The sequence below is a fragment of the Phocoena sinus genome, chromosome 5 (genome assembly GCF_008692025.1).
Source record: "Phocoena sinus isolate mPhoSin1 chromosome 5, mPhoSin1.pri, whole genome shotgun sequence".
Taxonomy (NCBI): domain Eukaryota; kingdom Metazoa; phylum Chordata; class Mammalia; order Artiodactyla; family Phocoenidae; genus Phocoena; species Phocoena sinus.
In genome coordinates this window covers 36,632,179-36,649,409 of record NC_045767.1, presented here as the reverse complement: position 1 = coordinate 36,649,409, position 17,231 = coordinate 36,632,179, and the positions used below count along the sequence as shown (strand labels likewise).

The 17,231-nt window shown below is 50.5% G+C and overlaps 1 protein-coding gene across 1 annotated transcript in view; it reads right to left on the bottom strand.

Annotated features, from left to right (window-relative positions):
• Nucleotides 1-1,686: 1,686 nt before the first annotated feature.
• The window catches only part of C5H4orf50 (chromosome 5 C4orf50 homolog), a 49,752-nt gene continuing 34,207 nt past the window's right edge, over nucleotides 1,687-17,231 (bottom strand). Inside the window, exons 10-14 of the mRNA XM_032631964.1 lie at nucleotides 16,738-16,794; nucleotides 13,925-14,107; nucleotides 7,202-7,250; nucleotides 5,135-5,256; nucleotides 1,687-1,932 (exon numbers count right to left, since the gene is read on the bottom strand). Coding sequence (XP_032487855.1) covers nucleotides 1,687-1,932; nucleotides 5,135-5,256; nucleotides 7,202-7,250; nucleotides 13,925-14,107; nucleotides 16,738-16,794 — 657 coding nt within the window. The remainder of the gene's footprint in view (nucleotides 1,933-5,134; nucleotides 5,257-7,201; nucleotides 7,251-13,924; nucleotides 14,108-16,737; nucleotides 16,795-17,231) is intronic.

Below are 17,231 nucleotides of genomic sequence, written 5' to 3'. Positions count from 1 at the left end.
CCAGCACCTACCCGAGGTTCCGGAGCTCACATGGCAGTTAAATTAAATGCTTAATGAACAAATGAATGGGTGGATCCATTGGTAACCTAATCCAGGGAACTGTGGACGGACGTGATGACCCATGACAGTCCCGTGGGCTAATGAAGATGGTGGCAGCTTGATGAGCTGATGCTCGCTCATGGATGTGCTTTTCTTATGCTTTGATGCCCCCCCCCCCCAGTTTTCCTCAAAATAAATGCATTCATTTCTGTCCTTGGGCTATGGTTAGGTACGTAAGGTGTTAACGTCAGGGGAAGCTGGGTGAGGGTGTGTGGGAACTCTTTGCGCTTTTCATTTTCACATACAAAGCTAAAATACATTAAAATAAAATCAATATGCTTCGCCTACTGCCCCGGGAGCCCTCTGTTTCTTGTCCTGGTCCTTCCTTGTCCTTATGTGACAAGCCCCTCACCAGCCCCTCCTAAGGAGAGAGATGATGTCTCTGATCGGTGAGCCCGGGCACAGGATCTGGGCACCTGTGGCCCAAGCCCCCTTGACCCTTCTTCTACCTCTGGGTCCCACACCTGGGTCAGGGCAGGGTCCTGTTCCCGGAGGAAGTAAGTGGTGCTGGGTAGGGATGAGGCAGTGACTCTTTGCGCCTGGCTTGGCAAAGGGCTACTCTGCACATCCCCCCTCTGGTGGCACACCAAAGTTCAGTTTCATCCTCAGAGCCTTTGCCCTCGCTGTTCCCTCCTTCCCCACCTCACCCATGTACTGAACACCTTACCTCGTTAAGTCTATGGGCTCTGCTCAGCCATTCCTTCTGGAATGACCTCTCATTCCCCAAAGCCAGGCAGAACTGCCTTCAAAGCCCTTGGTCTCACACCTCATGGCACACTTAACCATGACTGCACGGTGAGTTGTTTACATGTGTGCCTCTGCTGCCCTGTGAGCCCCTGGGGCAGGGGCCAATGTGGACTCACCTCTTTCTTCCTCATATCATATTGCCTGGTGTATATTAGACGTCCACAAATGTCTGTTGAATGAATGGACTTATCAGAAAGTTCTGACTGGTTTTAAGGTTTTAAAATGTGAAAGAGATAATTACTTTAATTGTCTCCTTTGGTAGACAAAAATCTTTTAAAACACGGGGAAGGGCCTCAGGCAGGAAAATAACAGAACAGTTCTCTGCAGCTGACAATGTTAGGAGCTATTAGATCAGGGCAGAGTCTCCCAACCCCGGCACTGCTGACATTTGGGCTGGGCAATTCTTTGTTCTAGAAGGTTGTCCTGTGCACTGTAGGTGTTTAGCAGCATCCCTGGCCTCTACCCACTAGATGCCAGTGGCAGCTTCCCAGCTGTGACAACAAATAATTTCTCCAGACGTTGTCAAATTTTGCCCTGCGGGATGGGGGGATCAGACCCGGTGGAGAGCCACTGGGCCGGTCACTCGGTAGGTTTTGGAACAGAAAATATTCCCTTTGCTGCCTGGATATTTGCAAAGCTGGACTCCTAAGAATTTGCAAGTCCAGTATTTCTCTTGAGCTCTGACAATCAACACAGATCCCCAAGCCACAGGCAAAGCCACTTGCCACTGAATGAGGGTTTTGATTGCTACCAATTTCTTAAGACGTTCTCTGAAAGTTCTGCTTCAAATATTTACGGAGTCTAGGAAATGGCCCCAGAGAGTGAGTGGTCCTATTGCATTTATAACTCCAACGGTGATTTATTGACCTGGGAAGTGCTGTAGATGCTTTGTCGAAGTTCTTGATGCAAAGCCAGGATCCTTGCGGGGCTCAGGAGCTCGGGGGATGGCAGGAGGTGCTCAGCTTGGAGGCCAGGCCAGGACATTCCACCTTTTTCTTGCAGACGTTGTACAGGGAGCCCTGGTTCCACAGCGATGGAAGCCTGGCACATTCCAGGGTCGGGCGTCGGCCCCGAGGGCCAGGGAAGCTGGAGGCAAGAGCACAACGAAATGGTCTCTACTTTTACACGTCCATAAAAGCCCCTTTGGTCCCACAGTTTATCCAAGGAAGAGATGGCAACGATAACAAACATTTATTGAGCACTTTCTGTGCCAGGCAGCTGCTATTACATTGTCAGTGAGGCACACGCCATCAGCACTGAGTTACAGACGAGGCAGTGGGGATTGGGGCGGGGAAGGCTCGAAGCCCAGGTCATCTAAAGGCCTGACAAGATGATCACTGATGGTATCTCCATAGAGTCATGTCCTCTGTAAATTTTGTTGTTCACGGCGACAAGAGATGATGACCTTTCCATTAAAAGGAAAGCAATATCCACTGGATGCCAACCTCCTACTCCCCTGTTTTTGTTTTTTTTTCCCCTCTAAGCTCAACCATAAAATAATTGTGACATATGACAAATCTGGTTACTTCCCTTCAAAAATGACCTCATTTTCCTTCTAGGTCACTAATGCCCTGGTGTCGTTTAGAGTTCGTTTTCACTATGGGAAGCTCGTACCAAAAGCCGGCCCAGAGAGACGGCTTGCAATCTGTTTTTCCTAGGGCAGAGAGCTCTGCTCCCCAATGCCTGTTATAGCTAAACAGAACCAAGGCTGTGGGCAAAATGCGATGCTGGGGATAATGACGAGGTGCCCGCATGAACTTCTAGAGAAAGAGCCCAACAGCCTCCTCCCACCGCCTCACCCTTCATCCAAATCCACCCAACAAGGCCTCCTGTGGACCGGGTACTGTGTAAAGCACTCGAACAAAGACATTTACATTGACTATTCTGTCCTCTGGCTATAAAGAAACAAAATTATCCTGTGGCCTTGAAATTATGTCCAATAAAGGAGGAGATTTTATCCAGCAGCATTCTACAGTGCGGTGAGAACTCTGAAGAAGGTTGAGGAACACTTGAGAAACTTAGAACCATAAGAGTCTTAAGATGCTCTTGGGTTCATCCATTCATTCAATTTATGCTCCAACTGTTTCCTCAAAAGCTTTGCTATCAGTTTCTGGCCAGTATCACCGAGTGCAGACATTGGAGGGTTTTTTTCTCACATTGAACTCCAGACTGTAACCTCAAGGGGGGCAGGAGAGACAACTCTCACCCCCCCAGTGAAGGCCCAGCACGATCTGGACACATAATGACCAGAGCATCAGCTCTAGAGCCAGACTGCCTGTGTTGGAACCCCAACTCTTTAGCTGTGTGACCTGGGGCTGGCTACTTACCCTCTCTGTGCCTCACCTTTTCTCACAGGTGAAGTGGAGTGAATGTCAAGATCGATTTTGTGGGCCTATAGTGAGTACTGGCAAAGCTGATGCGGTGCACATAGTAACCATTCAAGAAATGGAAGCAGGGGTTTTCTTTCTCATTGTTGTTCTTATCAACATCATCATATGATCTCCTAGACTCCTCTCTCCTTCATGCTGCAGCCTCATTTAATCGCTTACCGATCCCCCAATGCTTCAGGGGCATTCACCCCTCTGAATGACAATGTCTGTGTCATTCCCTTTGCCTAAAATGCCTTCTACCTGCTTGTAATAAGGTAGGTCAAAGATCAAAAGTCAGATGTAATTTTCCTAGAAAAAGATCAAAGCTGGAAAGAAGTTCTCATTACTAGATAATAAGCCTGCAGATAAGTAATTTGAAATGAAAGGCACCAGTTAGAAAAAAAAAGTTTAAGGTCAATCAATAACACCAGCTGTCTTTTATTGAACACCGCCTGGGGCAGGCAGTACAGTAATTATGTTATGTGCATGATTCCATTGAATTGTCCCAAAGACCCCGAGAAGTAAACATTAGCTCCATTTGTTAGATTAAAAAGATTGGGCTTCCCTGGTGGCGCAGTGGTTGAGAGTCCGCCTGCCGATGCAGGGGACGCGGGTTCGTGCCCCGGTCCGGGAGGATCCCGCATGCCGCGGAGCGGCTGGGCCCGTGAGCCATGGCCGCTGAGCCTGCGCGTCCGGAGCCTGTCCTCCGCAACGGGAGGGGCCACAACAGTGAGAAGCCCGCGTAACGCGTTAAAAAAAAAAAAAAAAAAAAAAAAAGATTAATATGAGCATGAAGGCAAGAGAGAAGCCACAGGAATAAAAGGAAGAAGAAAAACTATAATAATAAGTTGAAATAAAATGCCAAGAATACGATCAGTTTCCTCCTAAGTAATGGCTGCTTTTTTTTTTTTCTTTTTTGAGCATCTCTTATTTTCCAGAGACATATTCAACTCTGCTTATCTGATCTTATCCTCACGTCAGCAGTAGGCAGCATTATCCCCATTTTACAGATGAGGAGATTTAAGCACACACAAAGTAAGTAATCCACCCAACATCACACTGAATTACAGCTGAGATTTGAACTCAGGCCTGTCAGACTCCAAATATCATAAGTAAAATAGGTTTTCTCTGGGAAAACAGAGTGCTTCTCTGGTTCTGAATCATGAGGACATTTTGGACCAAACCTCCAGTAAGAGCATCTAGGAAAGCTGGACAAAATATAGCAAAAGACCTATTTGAAACCATCTGAGAGCTACAAAGACTGTGAGGATTTGTGGGACTAAAATTCAAGATAGGACAGAAGCCAAGAGTAGTTGGCCCAGATTGAAGGCTGTATTTCCCTCCAAGTGAAGGTGAAGCCTGTGTGTGATTGTGGTGGCTGAGAGATAGAAAGCTAAGCAGAGATTTTGACAGCCTCATGGAGTGGGAAGTGGCTGGGGAAGGACACTGATAAACATTACAGGTTTTTGCTTGGAACCATGAAAGGCTATGCCCTAAGAGTAAGAGCAAGCAAGAAATAAAACAGATCTCATAAGTACTAAAATTATCTCTGAATCAGTTCTGATGTGCAGAACAAAGGAAGTCCTGTCTGGATGAAGACACTATTAAATTACATCCTCACATTTTCACACATAATGTCTAGCACTCAGTGAAAAATAACAAGACACAGAACGCATGATATGACCCAATACACAAAATTTTAAAACAGATAATAAAAAGAGACTAGAAGGGGAAAACAGAGGGGTGCTTTGTGGTCACTTTCTAGTTCTGGACCTGGTGATGGCTTTATGGGCACATACCACTCCATGACAATTCATTGAGCTGTATGTACATTTCCGAGTTGTACCCTTTTCTGTATGTGAGTTATACTTTCAATAAAAACATTTATTTGAGAAATTAAGTGACTGACGTCCTCTCACCTTCAAAGAACCCAGTTGAGCTGTCTGTGCTGGCCACTCAGCCTCTGGAATAGGCCAGGACTCTGAATGCAAAGGTCTTTGGAGGACACTGTCCATTTCAGGATTCAGGAGGTATTTCTGAGCTAGAAGAGAATGTTCTCAGTCAAGCCTCAGTTCAGAAGTCTATTCTAAAAATCAACAAGTCAGACTTCCTTGGTGGCGCAGTGATTAAGAATCCGCCTGCCAGTGCAGGGGACACGGGTTCAAGCCCTGGTCCGGGAAGATCCCACATGCCCCGGAGCAACTAAGCCCATGCACCACAACTACTGAGCCTGTGCTCTAGAGCCTGCAAGCCACAACTACTGAAGCCTGCGTGCCTAAAGCCCGTGCTCTGCCACAAAGAGAAGCCACGACAATGAGAAGCCTGAGCACCGCAACGAACAGTAGCCTCTGCTCGCCACAACTAGAGAAAGCCCACGTGCCGCAACGAAGACCCAACGCAGCCAAAAATGAATAAATAAATGAATAAATTAAGAAAAACCCTATATGTCATAAAATAATCTTAAAAAAAAAATCATCAAGTCTCTGAGCCTTTTCATTGTCTTTCATTCCCAGATCCTTTCACCCCACAGAGGCCCTCTTGGGTGCATTTGAACTCTGAGTGCCACATTCACAGCCCTCTGATGGTACTGCCATGGTCTTGGGATATCCTAGAAAATTGCCTGCCTGCTTCACTGTCCACTACCAGGCGGTAAGCTCCTTCAGCACAAGGACCACCACCTTTGAAGCGGACTCATTTTTGTAAGCCCTACAACACCTATCAGGGATCTGGCGCACGGCAGCCTTCTAGATAACCTGAATGAATAAGTAACTAAATTAATCTAGTACGTTTCCTTCTTTTGAAGGTGAGGAACTAAGCCCAGAGAAGGGACGACACTTGCATAAACTAGTGGCAGAAGCAGGACCAGCTAGAATTTATGCGCCTCCAACTGTGAAAACAGATGCCAACTCAGACTTTAGGGGTAGAAGACAAAGGTACAGAAGGGCAGGCCCATCCCGACCAGCTAAAAACTGAAGCCAGGTACCTCTTCTTGTTTGTTGGCACCCTGCAGTGTGTCAGGCACTAACACTTCTAAAAAAGATCATGTTATCCTCCTTTTAAAGATAGGAGTCTGGGGCTCAGAGAGTTTAATTAACTCATCCAAGATCACACAGCTTTAAGAACAGAATCTAGCAATAAGAATCGCTGAGCGAGCAGTTATCAAGAGCAGCTCAGTTGCCTAAAGGTAACTCTATCCATACTTTCTTCACTTTTATATTGAGCACCTGAAAACAAAGTAACCCTAAACAAACCCTTAGGAACCCCCCTCCCCCAGTGCTGACAGTACACTGCACTTGGAAAACAAGGCCCAGGGAAATTCTCTCTGGCCAGATAGCATCTTAATTTTCTTGTTAACAATAAGAATAACAGAACAACAAAACCCCACCCATGTTACCATCTAAGTAACCACTATTGGTATTTTAGTTTATCTTCTAGCCTAAGTTGCCAATCATTCACAGATGTTCACGTACAGTTGTATCATTGAGGTCATCCGATACATTCCATTTTGTATCCTTTTTGAACTTAGTAGGATATCCTAATTCCCATGCTATCACATGGTCCTTATCAGCATCATTTTAGTGACTAGCACTTCATACTCAGTGAATATGGGTTAATTAACAATACTGGAGCTTTTCCCCACAGCTTTTCACTGTTCTAAATACCCTGGCATGAATATGCCTGTCCATTGAGCTTTTCCACATATAGAATTATTTACTTAGGATAAATTTCCGGGACTGAAACTACAGGGTTGCAGAATTTGCCCACTTTGGCAGTGGCAGTATTTTTCTAATGCGTTCTCCTTAAGTAGTGAAATGAAAAGGCAGAGTCAGTAGGGAAGAGAGTGCAAGATAGTGGGGTCGGGTTTCCTTTAGTCATCTGCACTTGACCGTGGGCTTTTCTCCACCCTGGCCCACCTGTCAGACTGTCCTGCCGGTGTGGACCGTGTCTGAGCCTGCAGACTATTCCTAACTGAAAATCACACTGACCTCTGACAACTGTTGTCTTCTCAGACTCGACGTCCAGGTGATGGCTCGTCTGCAAGAAAAGACATCTCAGCAGTTATTCTTCATGACACAGCTGGAAAAGCCTTCTACAGACAACTGCAACTGGAAAAATCAGCCCCCTCCCCGCTGCAGAAAGTGCATTCTATGGCCAGATCCACTCCTCCCTGTGTGTGCGAAAACACAGGCAGGACCGCCCCTCTGCCTACAATCCTCAGAGGGGTCCAGGATTTGCTCCCAGGGATACAGGTGCAAGGAAAAGCTTCCACTTCCTTTACTCAAATTGAATCTCCAAAGGGAAACCGCATTTTAAAAGCTGTTAAAAGGGGGAAAATGAGGGCAGCCGGACGGCAGAGTCTCCAGGAGAAATACTCTCTCTGTGTGGAAGTCCCTTCGACACCTTGTGAGAGCTGATTGCTGAGCTGCACCGGGGACTCCTGACTGAGTCACCCAGGAAACCAGGTCGGGCTGGACCTGAGTACCTGCACCACCCCCTGGTGGACTAGTTGTCTTCCCTGACCCCACATGCACACAGGAAGAGGTGAAGCGGCAATGGTAACTCTGCTCTGAGAGCACTTCGCTTATATCCCCTAAAACTGTGTGTCTTTGAGTACCATGACCCTTCACACCCCAGTTCCTTGCTCATGCAGGTCTCCCAGCCTAGAGGGCCTTCCCTCCATTCTTCCAGCTAGTAAAACTCTTCTTTTTTAATCCTTCAAGGCCTATCTTGTGTGCTTCCTTCTCCAGGGATTATATTCCCAAATAAGTCTCCTTCTCTCTGCCTATCGCTGTGTTGCAAGTGAATGCTTTTGTTCACACTTGGGTTTGGAGCTAGTCTTACTAGACACAGACTTCTTCAAAGTGATACTGAGGTTTCATTGACTTTTGTGTCCACAGAGTAGTCTCACAGGCACTGAACTACTTCTGGAGCCCCTGCATTCAGTACCTGATCAGGGATCTATAGATCTTTCCCCTGCTCTCTGCTCCTCATTTATCCCATAGGCCTGGAGAGGCTTGGAGCCAGGCAGCCTCAGGTTGAATCCTGGCTCTGCTGCTTACGGGCTCCATGGTCTTGGCCAAGTCAGCTGAATTCTCTGAGCCTTGTCCTCTCCATCTGCAGAGTGGAGCCACTAATATGGTCCTTGCAGGGTTTTGTCAGAGTGAAATAAGAATGAACGTCTACTAAATGTTCCACATACAGTAGCAGACGGATAAAGACTCACCCTACACGCTCCACTCCCCCACCTCTCTCCCCAGGTAAACTTTTGGGGGAATATTCTCAACTTCATAAAAGGTAGGACATCAAGAGAAAATAATTGCCTGGATCCTTGGGGGCCCAGGCTTGGGGTCCTTAATTTAATGAATTAAGGGAGTTTAGGACTCTCAGTCTCACTGCTTCTTTCAAGATGAGATTCCATTTCCAAAGGCCTATATATAGATCTTGTTGACCAATGCCCAGAGGAGAGCAAGATGTTTCCAGGACATGGAAAAAAGAGGAAAAGGCAGGGCAGGAGGAAGTGGAATTAGCAGCCTACTTGCTAGGTGGCTTGCATCTCTCCGAGGCTGGGGTCTCCACGACCCTCAGGTGTTAGTACACCAATCCCCTGACCTCCCCCAGTGGAGCAATACTTTGGTTCTGCTTGAAGGGACCCTACATCCTCTGTGAGTGTGTTTATGTGACAGCACTGTGAGGGGAATTTCAGGTAGGATCTTGTTCAACCCTCACAGAGCCTTACAAGAAGTCAGCAACCCCCGCCCCTTGCTACCGAGGCCTAAGAGAGCAGGAGGCTTCGGGAGGTGAAGGACGAGCACCGAGTGGCTTGGCACGGAGGACTGTCACAGAGTGGCAGTTCTTCAGGGTCTGGGGTGTCTTTATCTGCCAGGTGAAACTTGGTGTCTGAAGAGAGGGCAATAATCCTCACGTCCCAGGAACTGCAGGGAGTCAGGCAGTTGCGAACCCATCCAGGTCTCTGATGGACCTTCCATTTGTTGAGCTGACCCCAGGCTGGACCCTGCAAGCATGGGCAGGAGGGCACCCCTGAACCACTTCCCCCTGGCACCCAGGCATCTGCCTCCAAGAAGGGGATGACACCTGAGTATAAGCAACAAAGAAGGTGTCTCATTCTTGGCTTGGGAATGTCAATAGCCTAGATCCTGGTGAGATCCAGAAAAACTAGGTTTCCTGGGACTAGAGAGGGGGTAGGAACTTAAGAGGCCCTGGGAAGGTGCCCTGAGCCCTGCCCAGTCAAGCCAGTTTGGGGGATGGGGTGGAACTGAGAACCCCCCGTTTCCATTTAGGAGTCCAAGAATGGAAGGAACCCACCCTCCCCATGCTCCCATCTCAGCTAAAGCCAGGGAGGTGGCAAGACCCCATGTTCCCAGATGGAAGGCAGTAGGAGAGCTGGCCAAGCTAGCCTCATGGAATCCTCCTGCTTCAGGACCAATGCCCGAGCTGAAGAGAACCAGCAGAGCTAGAAGAAGGACACCAGGGCGGATGCAAGGCCAAACTGTGGAAGTGGCAGCCGAGATTCTAAGGGATGGACGATACACCAGCTCAGGGAGATGGCAGCTCTGAGGGCCGGGTAGCCCCCATCCACCCATGCACCTGTCCTGGTCCCTCAGTGGGTATTTGGAGGTGGGGTCTTGGGGAGGTTATCAGGTCATAAAGACAGAGCCCTCAGGATGGAATCAGAGCCCTTATAAGAAAAGGTGTGAGAGAGCCGGCCTCTCTGTTCACCATGTGAGGACACAGTGAAAAGGTGCCTGTCTGCTCCCCAGGAAGAGAGCCCCCCCACACCGTGCAGCACCTTGATCCCCAGCTTTCAGTCTCCAGAACTGTGAGAAATGAATGTTTGCTGTTTAAGCTGCCCAGTCTGCGGTATTTTTGTTAAATTAGTCCCAACAGACTAAGATACTTAGATGCAGCCCCGAAGAAAGGACACAGACGCTGAGCCGACTGAGGCTCAGTTTCTATCTCCCACCCAACCAGGGCAAGAACAGGAAGTCAATGGGAGGCGGTGAACGACCCTGAGCCACCGCTGTGGGGTGAGCACCCTCTTCCTGAAACGGTAGGAGCTCAGATGGACCCCAGCTCTGAACCCCCAGCCCGCCACCCCTGCTTGTGACCTCGACCAGCTCTCTGACCACTCTGGGCCTCAGTCTCCTCCTTGACAAAGTGGGATGTTGGGAGGATGAAGTGAGTGAACCACAGAAAGTGCTGGCTCAGAGGAGGCTCTGTGAGTCTCGGCCGTCATCACCGCTTCCAGTGAATAAATGAACGGCAGCCTGTCCGGGTGGCCTCCCCCTACCCTGTCCTCTCTCAGGTGTCTGTGGTCAGTGTGGGCTCCCTCCCAAGGGCAGGGGCCAGTGCACATGAGCTTCTCGGGGCCCAAGTACGCCAGCCTCAGTGCTTCTGGGACTCCCCTGCTTCTCCGCTCTGGCACATCCCCTCCGCAAGCCCGTGAGTGTCCCCCCGACCCCAGCCAGCCAGGCAGCCCTCCCGGGCTCTGAGCCTAAGCCCAATGTCCCCATCAGGAATTCCATCTGTGTTCTCTGAAACAAGAATCGGCACCCATAAAACCCACGTCCTGCCCAGCTGCCAGCAGGAGGAGCTGCCACCGCAGCCACCAGGGTCTCTGTGGCCCCAGAGCTCTGCTCGGCTGCCTGGGCCTTGGGTGTTCCCGGCCGGAGCCAACTGGCTGCCGTGTGCATGGCCTGCCAGGGTCTCGGAAGCTCAGTCCAGCCCAGCCCACAGGCCTGCAGGGTTCCTCTTCCCGAAGCACATTGATCCTGTTCCACCCCTTCAGCAGCTCCCCATTCACTGAAGGACCAAATGCAAACACCCCTGCGGGCGGTCATGTGTCCGTGACCTCCCATCCAGCCTCTCGGAACTCCTCCACTTGGGATCCCTCACTGAAGCCAGCCTGGAGCCCTCTTTGCTTCTTAAGCACATCACAGGGTTATTTTTCCCACTGCCTTTTATCTGCACACTGAGGATTGGCCTTCCAGCGACAAGAGGGACAGACTCACTGAAGGCCTAGTCTGTATGTGCCAGAGCCCGTGCTGCTGCCCACATGCCCCACAGCCCTGCAAGACACGCAACACATCCCCCTTCACATAGGGGTCGGAGCTTCAGTGCACAGAATCCCACAGCCAGGTTCAAATCCCAGCTCTGCTCAGGCAAATGATTTAACACACAAAAAGCTGAGCTAGAAAGCTGCTATAGACGTGTGTCTTTGGGCACGACCGGTAACCCCTTTGAGCCTCAGTTTTCCAGTCTGGAAAGGGGGATAATAAGAGCACCTCCCCCGCGGAAAGACTACCTGAGTCAGTTACATAAAACCCCCACGGTAAGTGATACATGTCAGTGTCCCCTCCTAAGGCCACAGAGCTAGACAGCGGCAGAGCTAAGATTTGAAGCCAGGGCTCCTGGGTGCCAGAACCCACGCCCTTGGCAACTGCCCACCCGACGACCAGGTTCCTAACTCGTGGGACATCCCTACACAAGGTGCTTCATGATCTCCATCTGTCTTCATGTCCATTCTGCCAAGTAGGTCGTAATATTCCCATTTTACAGATAAGCAAACTGAGGCTCAGAGCAATTAAGGTCTTTTCCAAAGACACACACACAGTCTCTGTCTAAGCCCTTCCTTCTTGACACTTGCTATAATTTATGATTATTTCTCTCCTTGACTGCATGCACGTTTTGGCCTGTTTGGTTCACCATTTCTCCCCAACCCCAAGCACCATGGCAATAGGTGCTCAATAAATATTTGTGGAATAAAATGGCAGAGCCAGGCTTTTGTGGTTTGTGGAGGGAACAGTGAGCCACCCCCCCCAGACCATGAAAGTGGGGGTGTTCTTGGTGAGCTGAACTGAAAAATAATGCAAAATGGGTCACGGCGGATTCAAAGTCACCTTAAAAGGAGGAAGTAGAAGCTTATGATTGCCCACAGCCTTTCAAAAGGTCTGGGTGGGGAGACACCCTGGCCCCAGGGGAGGCATGCGGAGCACATCCTTACAGGAAACTAACTCATGAGGCTGATGACACCATTAACACTCTCTGTTCTCATTGAATAACCTTCTGACTATAAATATATATTGACTTACAAATGAACAAATGAATGAATGAACTTGACTTTCTAGATAACTCCACTATAGGGAGAGAATATGCTGATTATTTTTTCATCCATCCAATATTTCATCCTGCACATAGTTCGATCTCTCATGGGAAATTATTAAGTTAGTGTTCAGGTTTATACCTCAGTCTCTGTGAATTTGGTCAATGTAAGTCAGCCTGTTTAATCCCAGTGAACAAATCGGGTCTAATTTCAGAGCCTGCCAGACCGAGAGCAGCCCTTGGAGGGTGGGGCCCTCACTGCAATGACGCCTTCTCAGCACACAGCCAGCCTCCCTCCCAGGTGACACCTGCCACATCCAACATCTTCCCTGGAACTCTGCACACAGGGACTGTGCCCAGTCCCTTGACAAGATGCCGACCTCTCTCCCCATCCTTATTCTGCCTCTGAAGAGGCTTGAAACCCTCGGGAAAAGGGATGAGCACTGGACCGGGAGTCTGGGGCTCTGGATTCAAATTCTGGCTCTGAACCAAGTCGCCATGGCCCTGAGCAGGCTCCTTGGCCTCCTGGTGTCCATGTCCGCTGTGTGGCAATTTGGATGAGAGGACATCTAAAACCCTGAAGGCTGTGGGGGAAGGAAGGGACAGAGAAGGTCGGCCTGCAGAGGCTGGGCTGGGAAGGCTGAGGAAGGTGACGCAGGCCTGGGGCTACACTGCCCAAAGCAGGCCCCCCTGAGGGCAGATGGAAAACAGGGCTGGCTGCGTGCACAGCAGCCGCTGCATTTCGCCCTCGCGTCATCAGGAGCTGAGCTAGTCTGGTGGGGGCACAGCTGGCTGGTCCCCAGGAACGGGGCCGTGCGCCTGAGTATGTGTGCGCGCTCGCGTGTGTGTGTGCGCACGCGCGCGCGTGGGCAGGCTCAGCTGAGCACCCGAGGGTGCTGCGTGCACACAGACACCCAGGTACCACTGTTGAGAGCCAGGCGGAGACCCGGGAGCATGTTTACTAGACCTGGGTCAGAACTGGTATCCATCACCATCTGCACTACCTGGTAGCTGTGTGACCTCAAGAGAGACTTCCAACCTCTCTGAGCCTGTTTCCTCCCGCTTCTGTAGACCATTAGGAGAGGAGATGCTCATTCATTTACTTCATTGCTTCATTCATTCAACAAATATTACCTGAGCAGCTTTTCTGTGCCAGGCACTAGGGAGACAGAAATGGATATGAAGCAGCTCTGGTTTCAACAGAGAAACGCTGACAAAACTCCCCTAACTGTCGGGGGCAAATCCCTCGAATGTCCCGCGTCAGTCATATCCACGTACAACGAAGGATGGAGGGGCATGTGGCTGATCCTGTGGCCCGTGGAATTTAGAGCAGACTCCTGGGCAAGGTCACACCCAAACTGTGCCCTGAAGGATGGATGGGAGGACTACAGGACAGACAAAAAGATCTGCCAGAGGAAGCAGTAAGTGCTAGGGTCTTGAGGCACACGTGAAAGACCCATCTAGTGAAATAAACGCCACGGTGCTTGTCTGACGCTGAACTGACACAGGGCAGGTCAGGCAGGCGGAGGGTAGGTTACTGAGCTCACAGCCCCAACAGGAAGAGGGCAGGGCTGTCTGTGGGAATCTACCTGTGGGACCCCCGGAGCCAGGAAGGTGGTCGCGTACTCAGCCAGCGCCACGTCATTCACCATGTTGCTTGCCGTCTCGGAGAGCTGGTGGTTCTCCACCCCGTGTCTGTGCAGCTCCTGGAGCAGGTGTGTGATCAGGCGGTTCCTCTCCCAACACTTCTGGACCAGGGAAGCCAGCTTAGCCTGAAAGGGTGGGAGGGAAGACACAGTCAGGTGGGTCCACGCATGCAGGACTCCCAGGGGGGCTGGATGACTGAGCTGGGGGGCAGGGCATCGGCTCCCTGCTCTGCATCCAGCAGCCCTGCCTTAGCTCAGCCTCCTCCCTGCAATCCCTCCCTCCACCCAGAAGCCAGAGCCAGCTTTGAAAACAACGGGCCGCACTGCTGCCCACCACCCCAGGGGCCCCTCACTGCTGTCTGGATGCCTTCTGGGTGGGTAGGTGGCGTGGGCTTCAGCTAGCTATGAGACAAGCTCCTCTCTAGCCCTCGACTTGCTCATCTGTACTCTGGGCATCATCAGGGCACCAGGACCAAAGGAGATGGTGCAGGCCAAGCACGCACACGGGGCCAGCCCAGCCAGGCCCTCATGCACAAGAGGTCAGACCTGTCCCTGTGCCTCTCCAGCCCGATCACGACCACCCTCCTTCTCACTCCTCTTTTTCCGGACACACTGGTCCACTCCCCAACCCCGGCGCCCCAGAACTTCCTCATCACCCCTTTGTAGCTCATGTCCCAAGCCCAGAAAAGCCTTGCACAGATCCATTCAGAGGCCAGCCTGGGCATCGTCTCCCCGGGCAGGCTTCCCTCATGCTCAGGACTTGGGTCTCTCTGTGCCCAGGCTCCTGGCTTCCTTCTGCCCCAGCAGTTAATCTTTGTATCTCTGGGTCTGTCTCCCACATAGCCTGGGGGATCCTCAAGGTCAAGACGGACACTCCCCTGGATAGCCGGCACCATCCCTACGCCGTGGCTGGGCACAGCATGGCCCATGGGAGAGATGTGTTACATGAGTGATGTGAGTTCGTGACCCTCCCACCATGAAATGACCTCCCACATTTGTGCATGTCCGGAGGGACTGATAGACTCTCGCCATCTCCTGCTCCATCGGAGGAGGTGATGACCCCTTCTTGCCAGAGCTCCCTTCTAAGCCCATCCCAGAGGGTCAGGGACCTTTGCACATCAGTGTCTAGGCAGTGATGCCCGGGTGCCCAGTACTGCAGGCAGGCAGCACAGGAGGGTGGTCTGACCTGGACGCTGGGGTGCCCCAGGCCCCCTGAATCACACCCCTAAAACATCGGGGCCTCTCCATTCAGCCAGCATCTGCTGAACGCCTACTATGTGCAGCTCTCCCAAGAAAGAGGCCATTGTTGATGGTGACAACGACTCCACTGGGCTCTTGGAGAGACAGCGAGGCCAAGGGGAAGGTTGCAGCCTTTGGCATCAGACAGAACTGGGTTAAATCTTGGTTCTGCCACTGAGTAGCTCTGCGTGACTATGGGCAAGGCACTGCATCTCTCTGAGCCTCAGTTTCCCTATCCATAGAGTAGCGTTCATGTTCCTGACACGTTCCTGACATGTTGAGAAACTGTGCTATTGAGAAAATATGTCTGGAGTACCTGGCACATGGCAAGCATTCAACAGAGAGTGGCCCTCGTCATTAGAATCCTTACAAAACCTCCCACGCCAGGTTACGAATCACAGTTCCCATCTGCGGATGAGAAAACTGAGCCTCCAGCGGTGAACGACGCCCCTGGGGAGGGGCTGGATCTTGAACCCAGATCGCTATGGCTCCTCCCTCCAGTCCGACCTCTTCTGCTCAGGCCTTGCCTCGTGTGAATGACGTGGTGCTGGTACCATTTCCCTTTCCATCTTGAGTTTGTAAAGCGCTTTGTCGTGTACAAGGGGTTACGGTCCTCATTTAAGTAAATGGTATATACCAAATGATGAAAATAATGAAGGAGCAAGAAAGCCTCCCATTTTCAAGAGCTTTACACTTTGTTCTCCATTTTTCCATGGACACCATCCATGGAGGGTCTGAAGAAGCTGTGAGAGCAGCCGAGCAGAATTACTGTTATTTCAGAGTGAGTGGGATTTGGCAAGTCAGTGGGGTCCCGGGGCTCAACCATGTCCTTCTAACTCCCAGCCAGAGCCCCTCCTAGCCCACCCTGCCCAGAGAGTAGAAAGAAAAAGCAGCCCCTCCAGGTCCACTGCCCAAATCCAAGTGCCATATTTGAGGTGAAATGTGTCACCTCAACCAAACTGCACTTTCAATGAGCACGTTAAACCCTGTGAGCCAGTAATGTCATTTCTGGGAATCTGTCCTCAAGAAATGTCTAGATATGCGGGGAAAACTTTTCTAATAAAAAATGTGCACCATGGTGTTTATGTACAATAACGCAAAAGAGAGAGGGAGGGAGGGAGAGAGGGAAGGAGAACGGACAGAGGGGTTTGAACACCCGAAAGGGTCTGGCAGCCTTACGAACTGCAGTGGCTCCTGCTTTAGACTGTGGCATGAACAGCAGCTTCAAAGGCTAGCAAAGACAAGGACAGCCCCTATATGGGTTACACTCCCAAGTGGAAAAAGCCAGACACAGACGTACAGGTATAGTAGGACCTCAGACACATGTAAAATCTACTGGAAGAAAATACATGCAAATGCTAGATTCAAATAGGGACTTGGGGTGTCACTTGTCTCTTTCCTTCTTCTTTCCAGTGTTTTTACACAATAGAAATGGACTACCTCCTAATGGGAAAAATACTAAGCTCTTTTTTTTCTATTGAAAGGGACATTTCATATTGATTTCACACACGTATTACCTTCAAAGGAGTCACAGCCAAATTTGCTTCCTGGTGCTTTTTCTGAAGTGCATCAAGCTGAAAGAGAACCAAGATTTTTGAAACCGTTGAGCCGTGGATTACACAGCTCGGTGCGTCCACAGGCGAGAGCTTGGCTCTTATCCCCCTCTTTCCCCACAGGAGCTCTCGGTGGGAACAGGGACCTTTCCCATCAGCTCCTCGGCCAGATCAGAGGAGGAAGGATGCTCTGAGCACTGGAGAATGAGCTCTGCCAGACTGCAGTTACCAGGGCCAGTTCTATTGCCTCTTACTTCAGGAAGGAAGCCTTCCCCATTCCCCATGCAGAGGTGCCAGAGTTCTTCGGTGTGGTGTTAAACCTGTAGGTTCCCTAGCCAGACACCCTAACCCCAGCCCAGCCACTCACTAGAACTGTGACCCTGTGCAGCTCAAGTCTTTCTCTGCCTCAGCTTTCTCATCTGTAAAGCGGGGTTAGTACTAGCGTCCACCTAACGGTG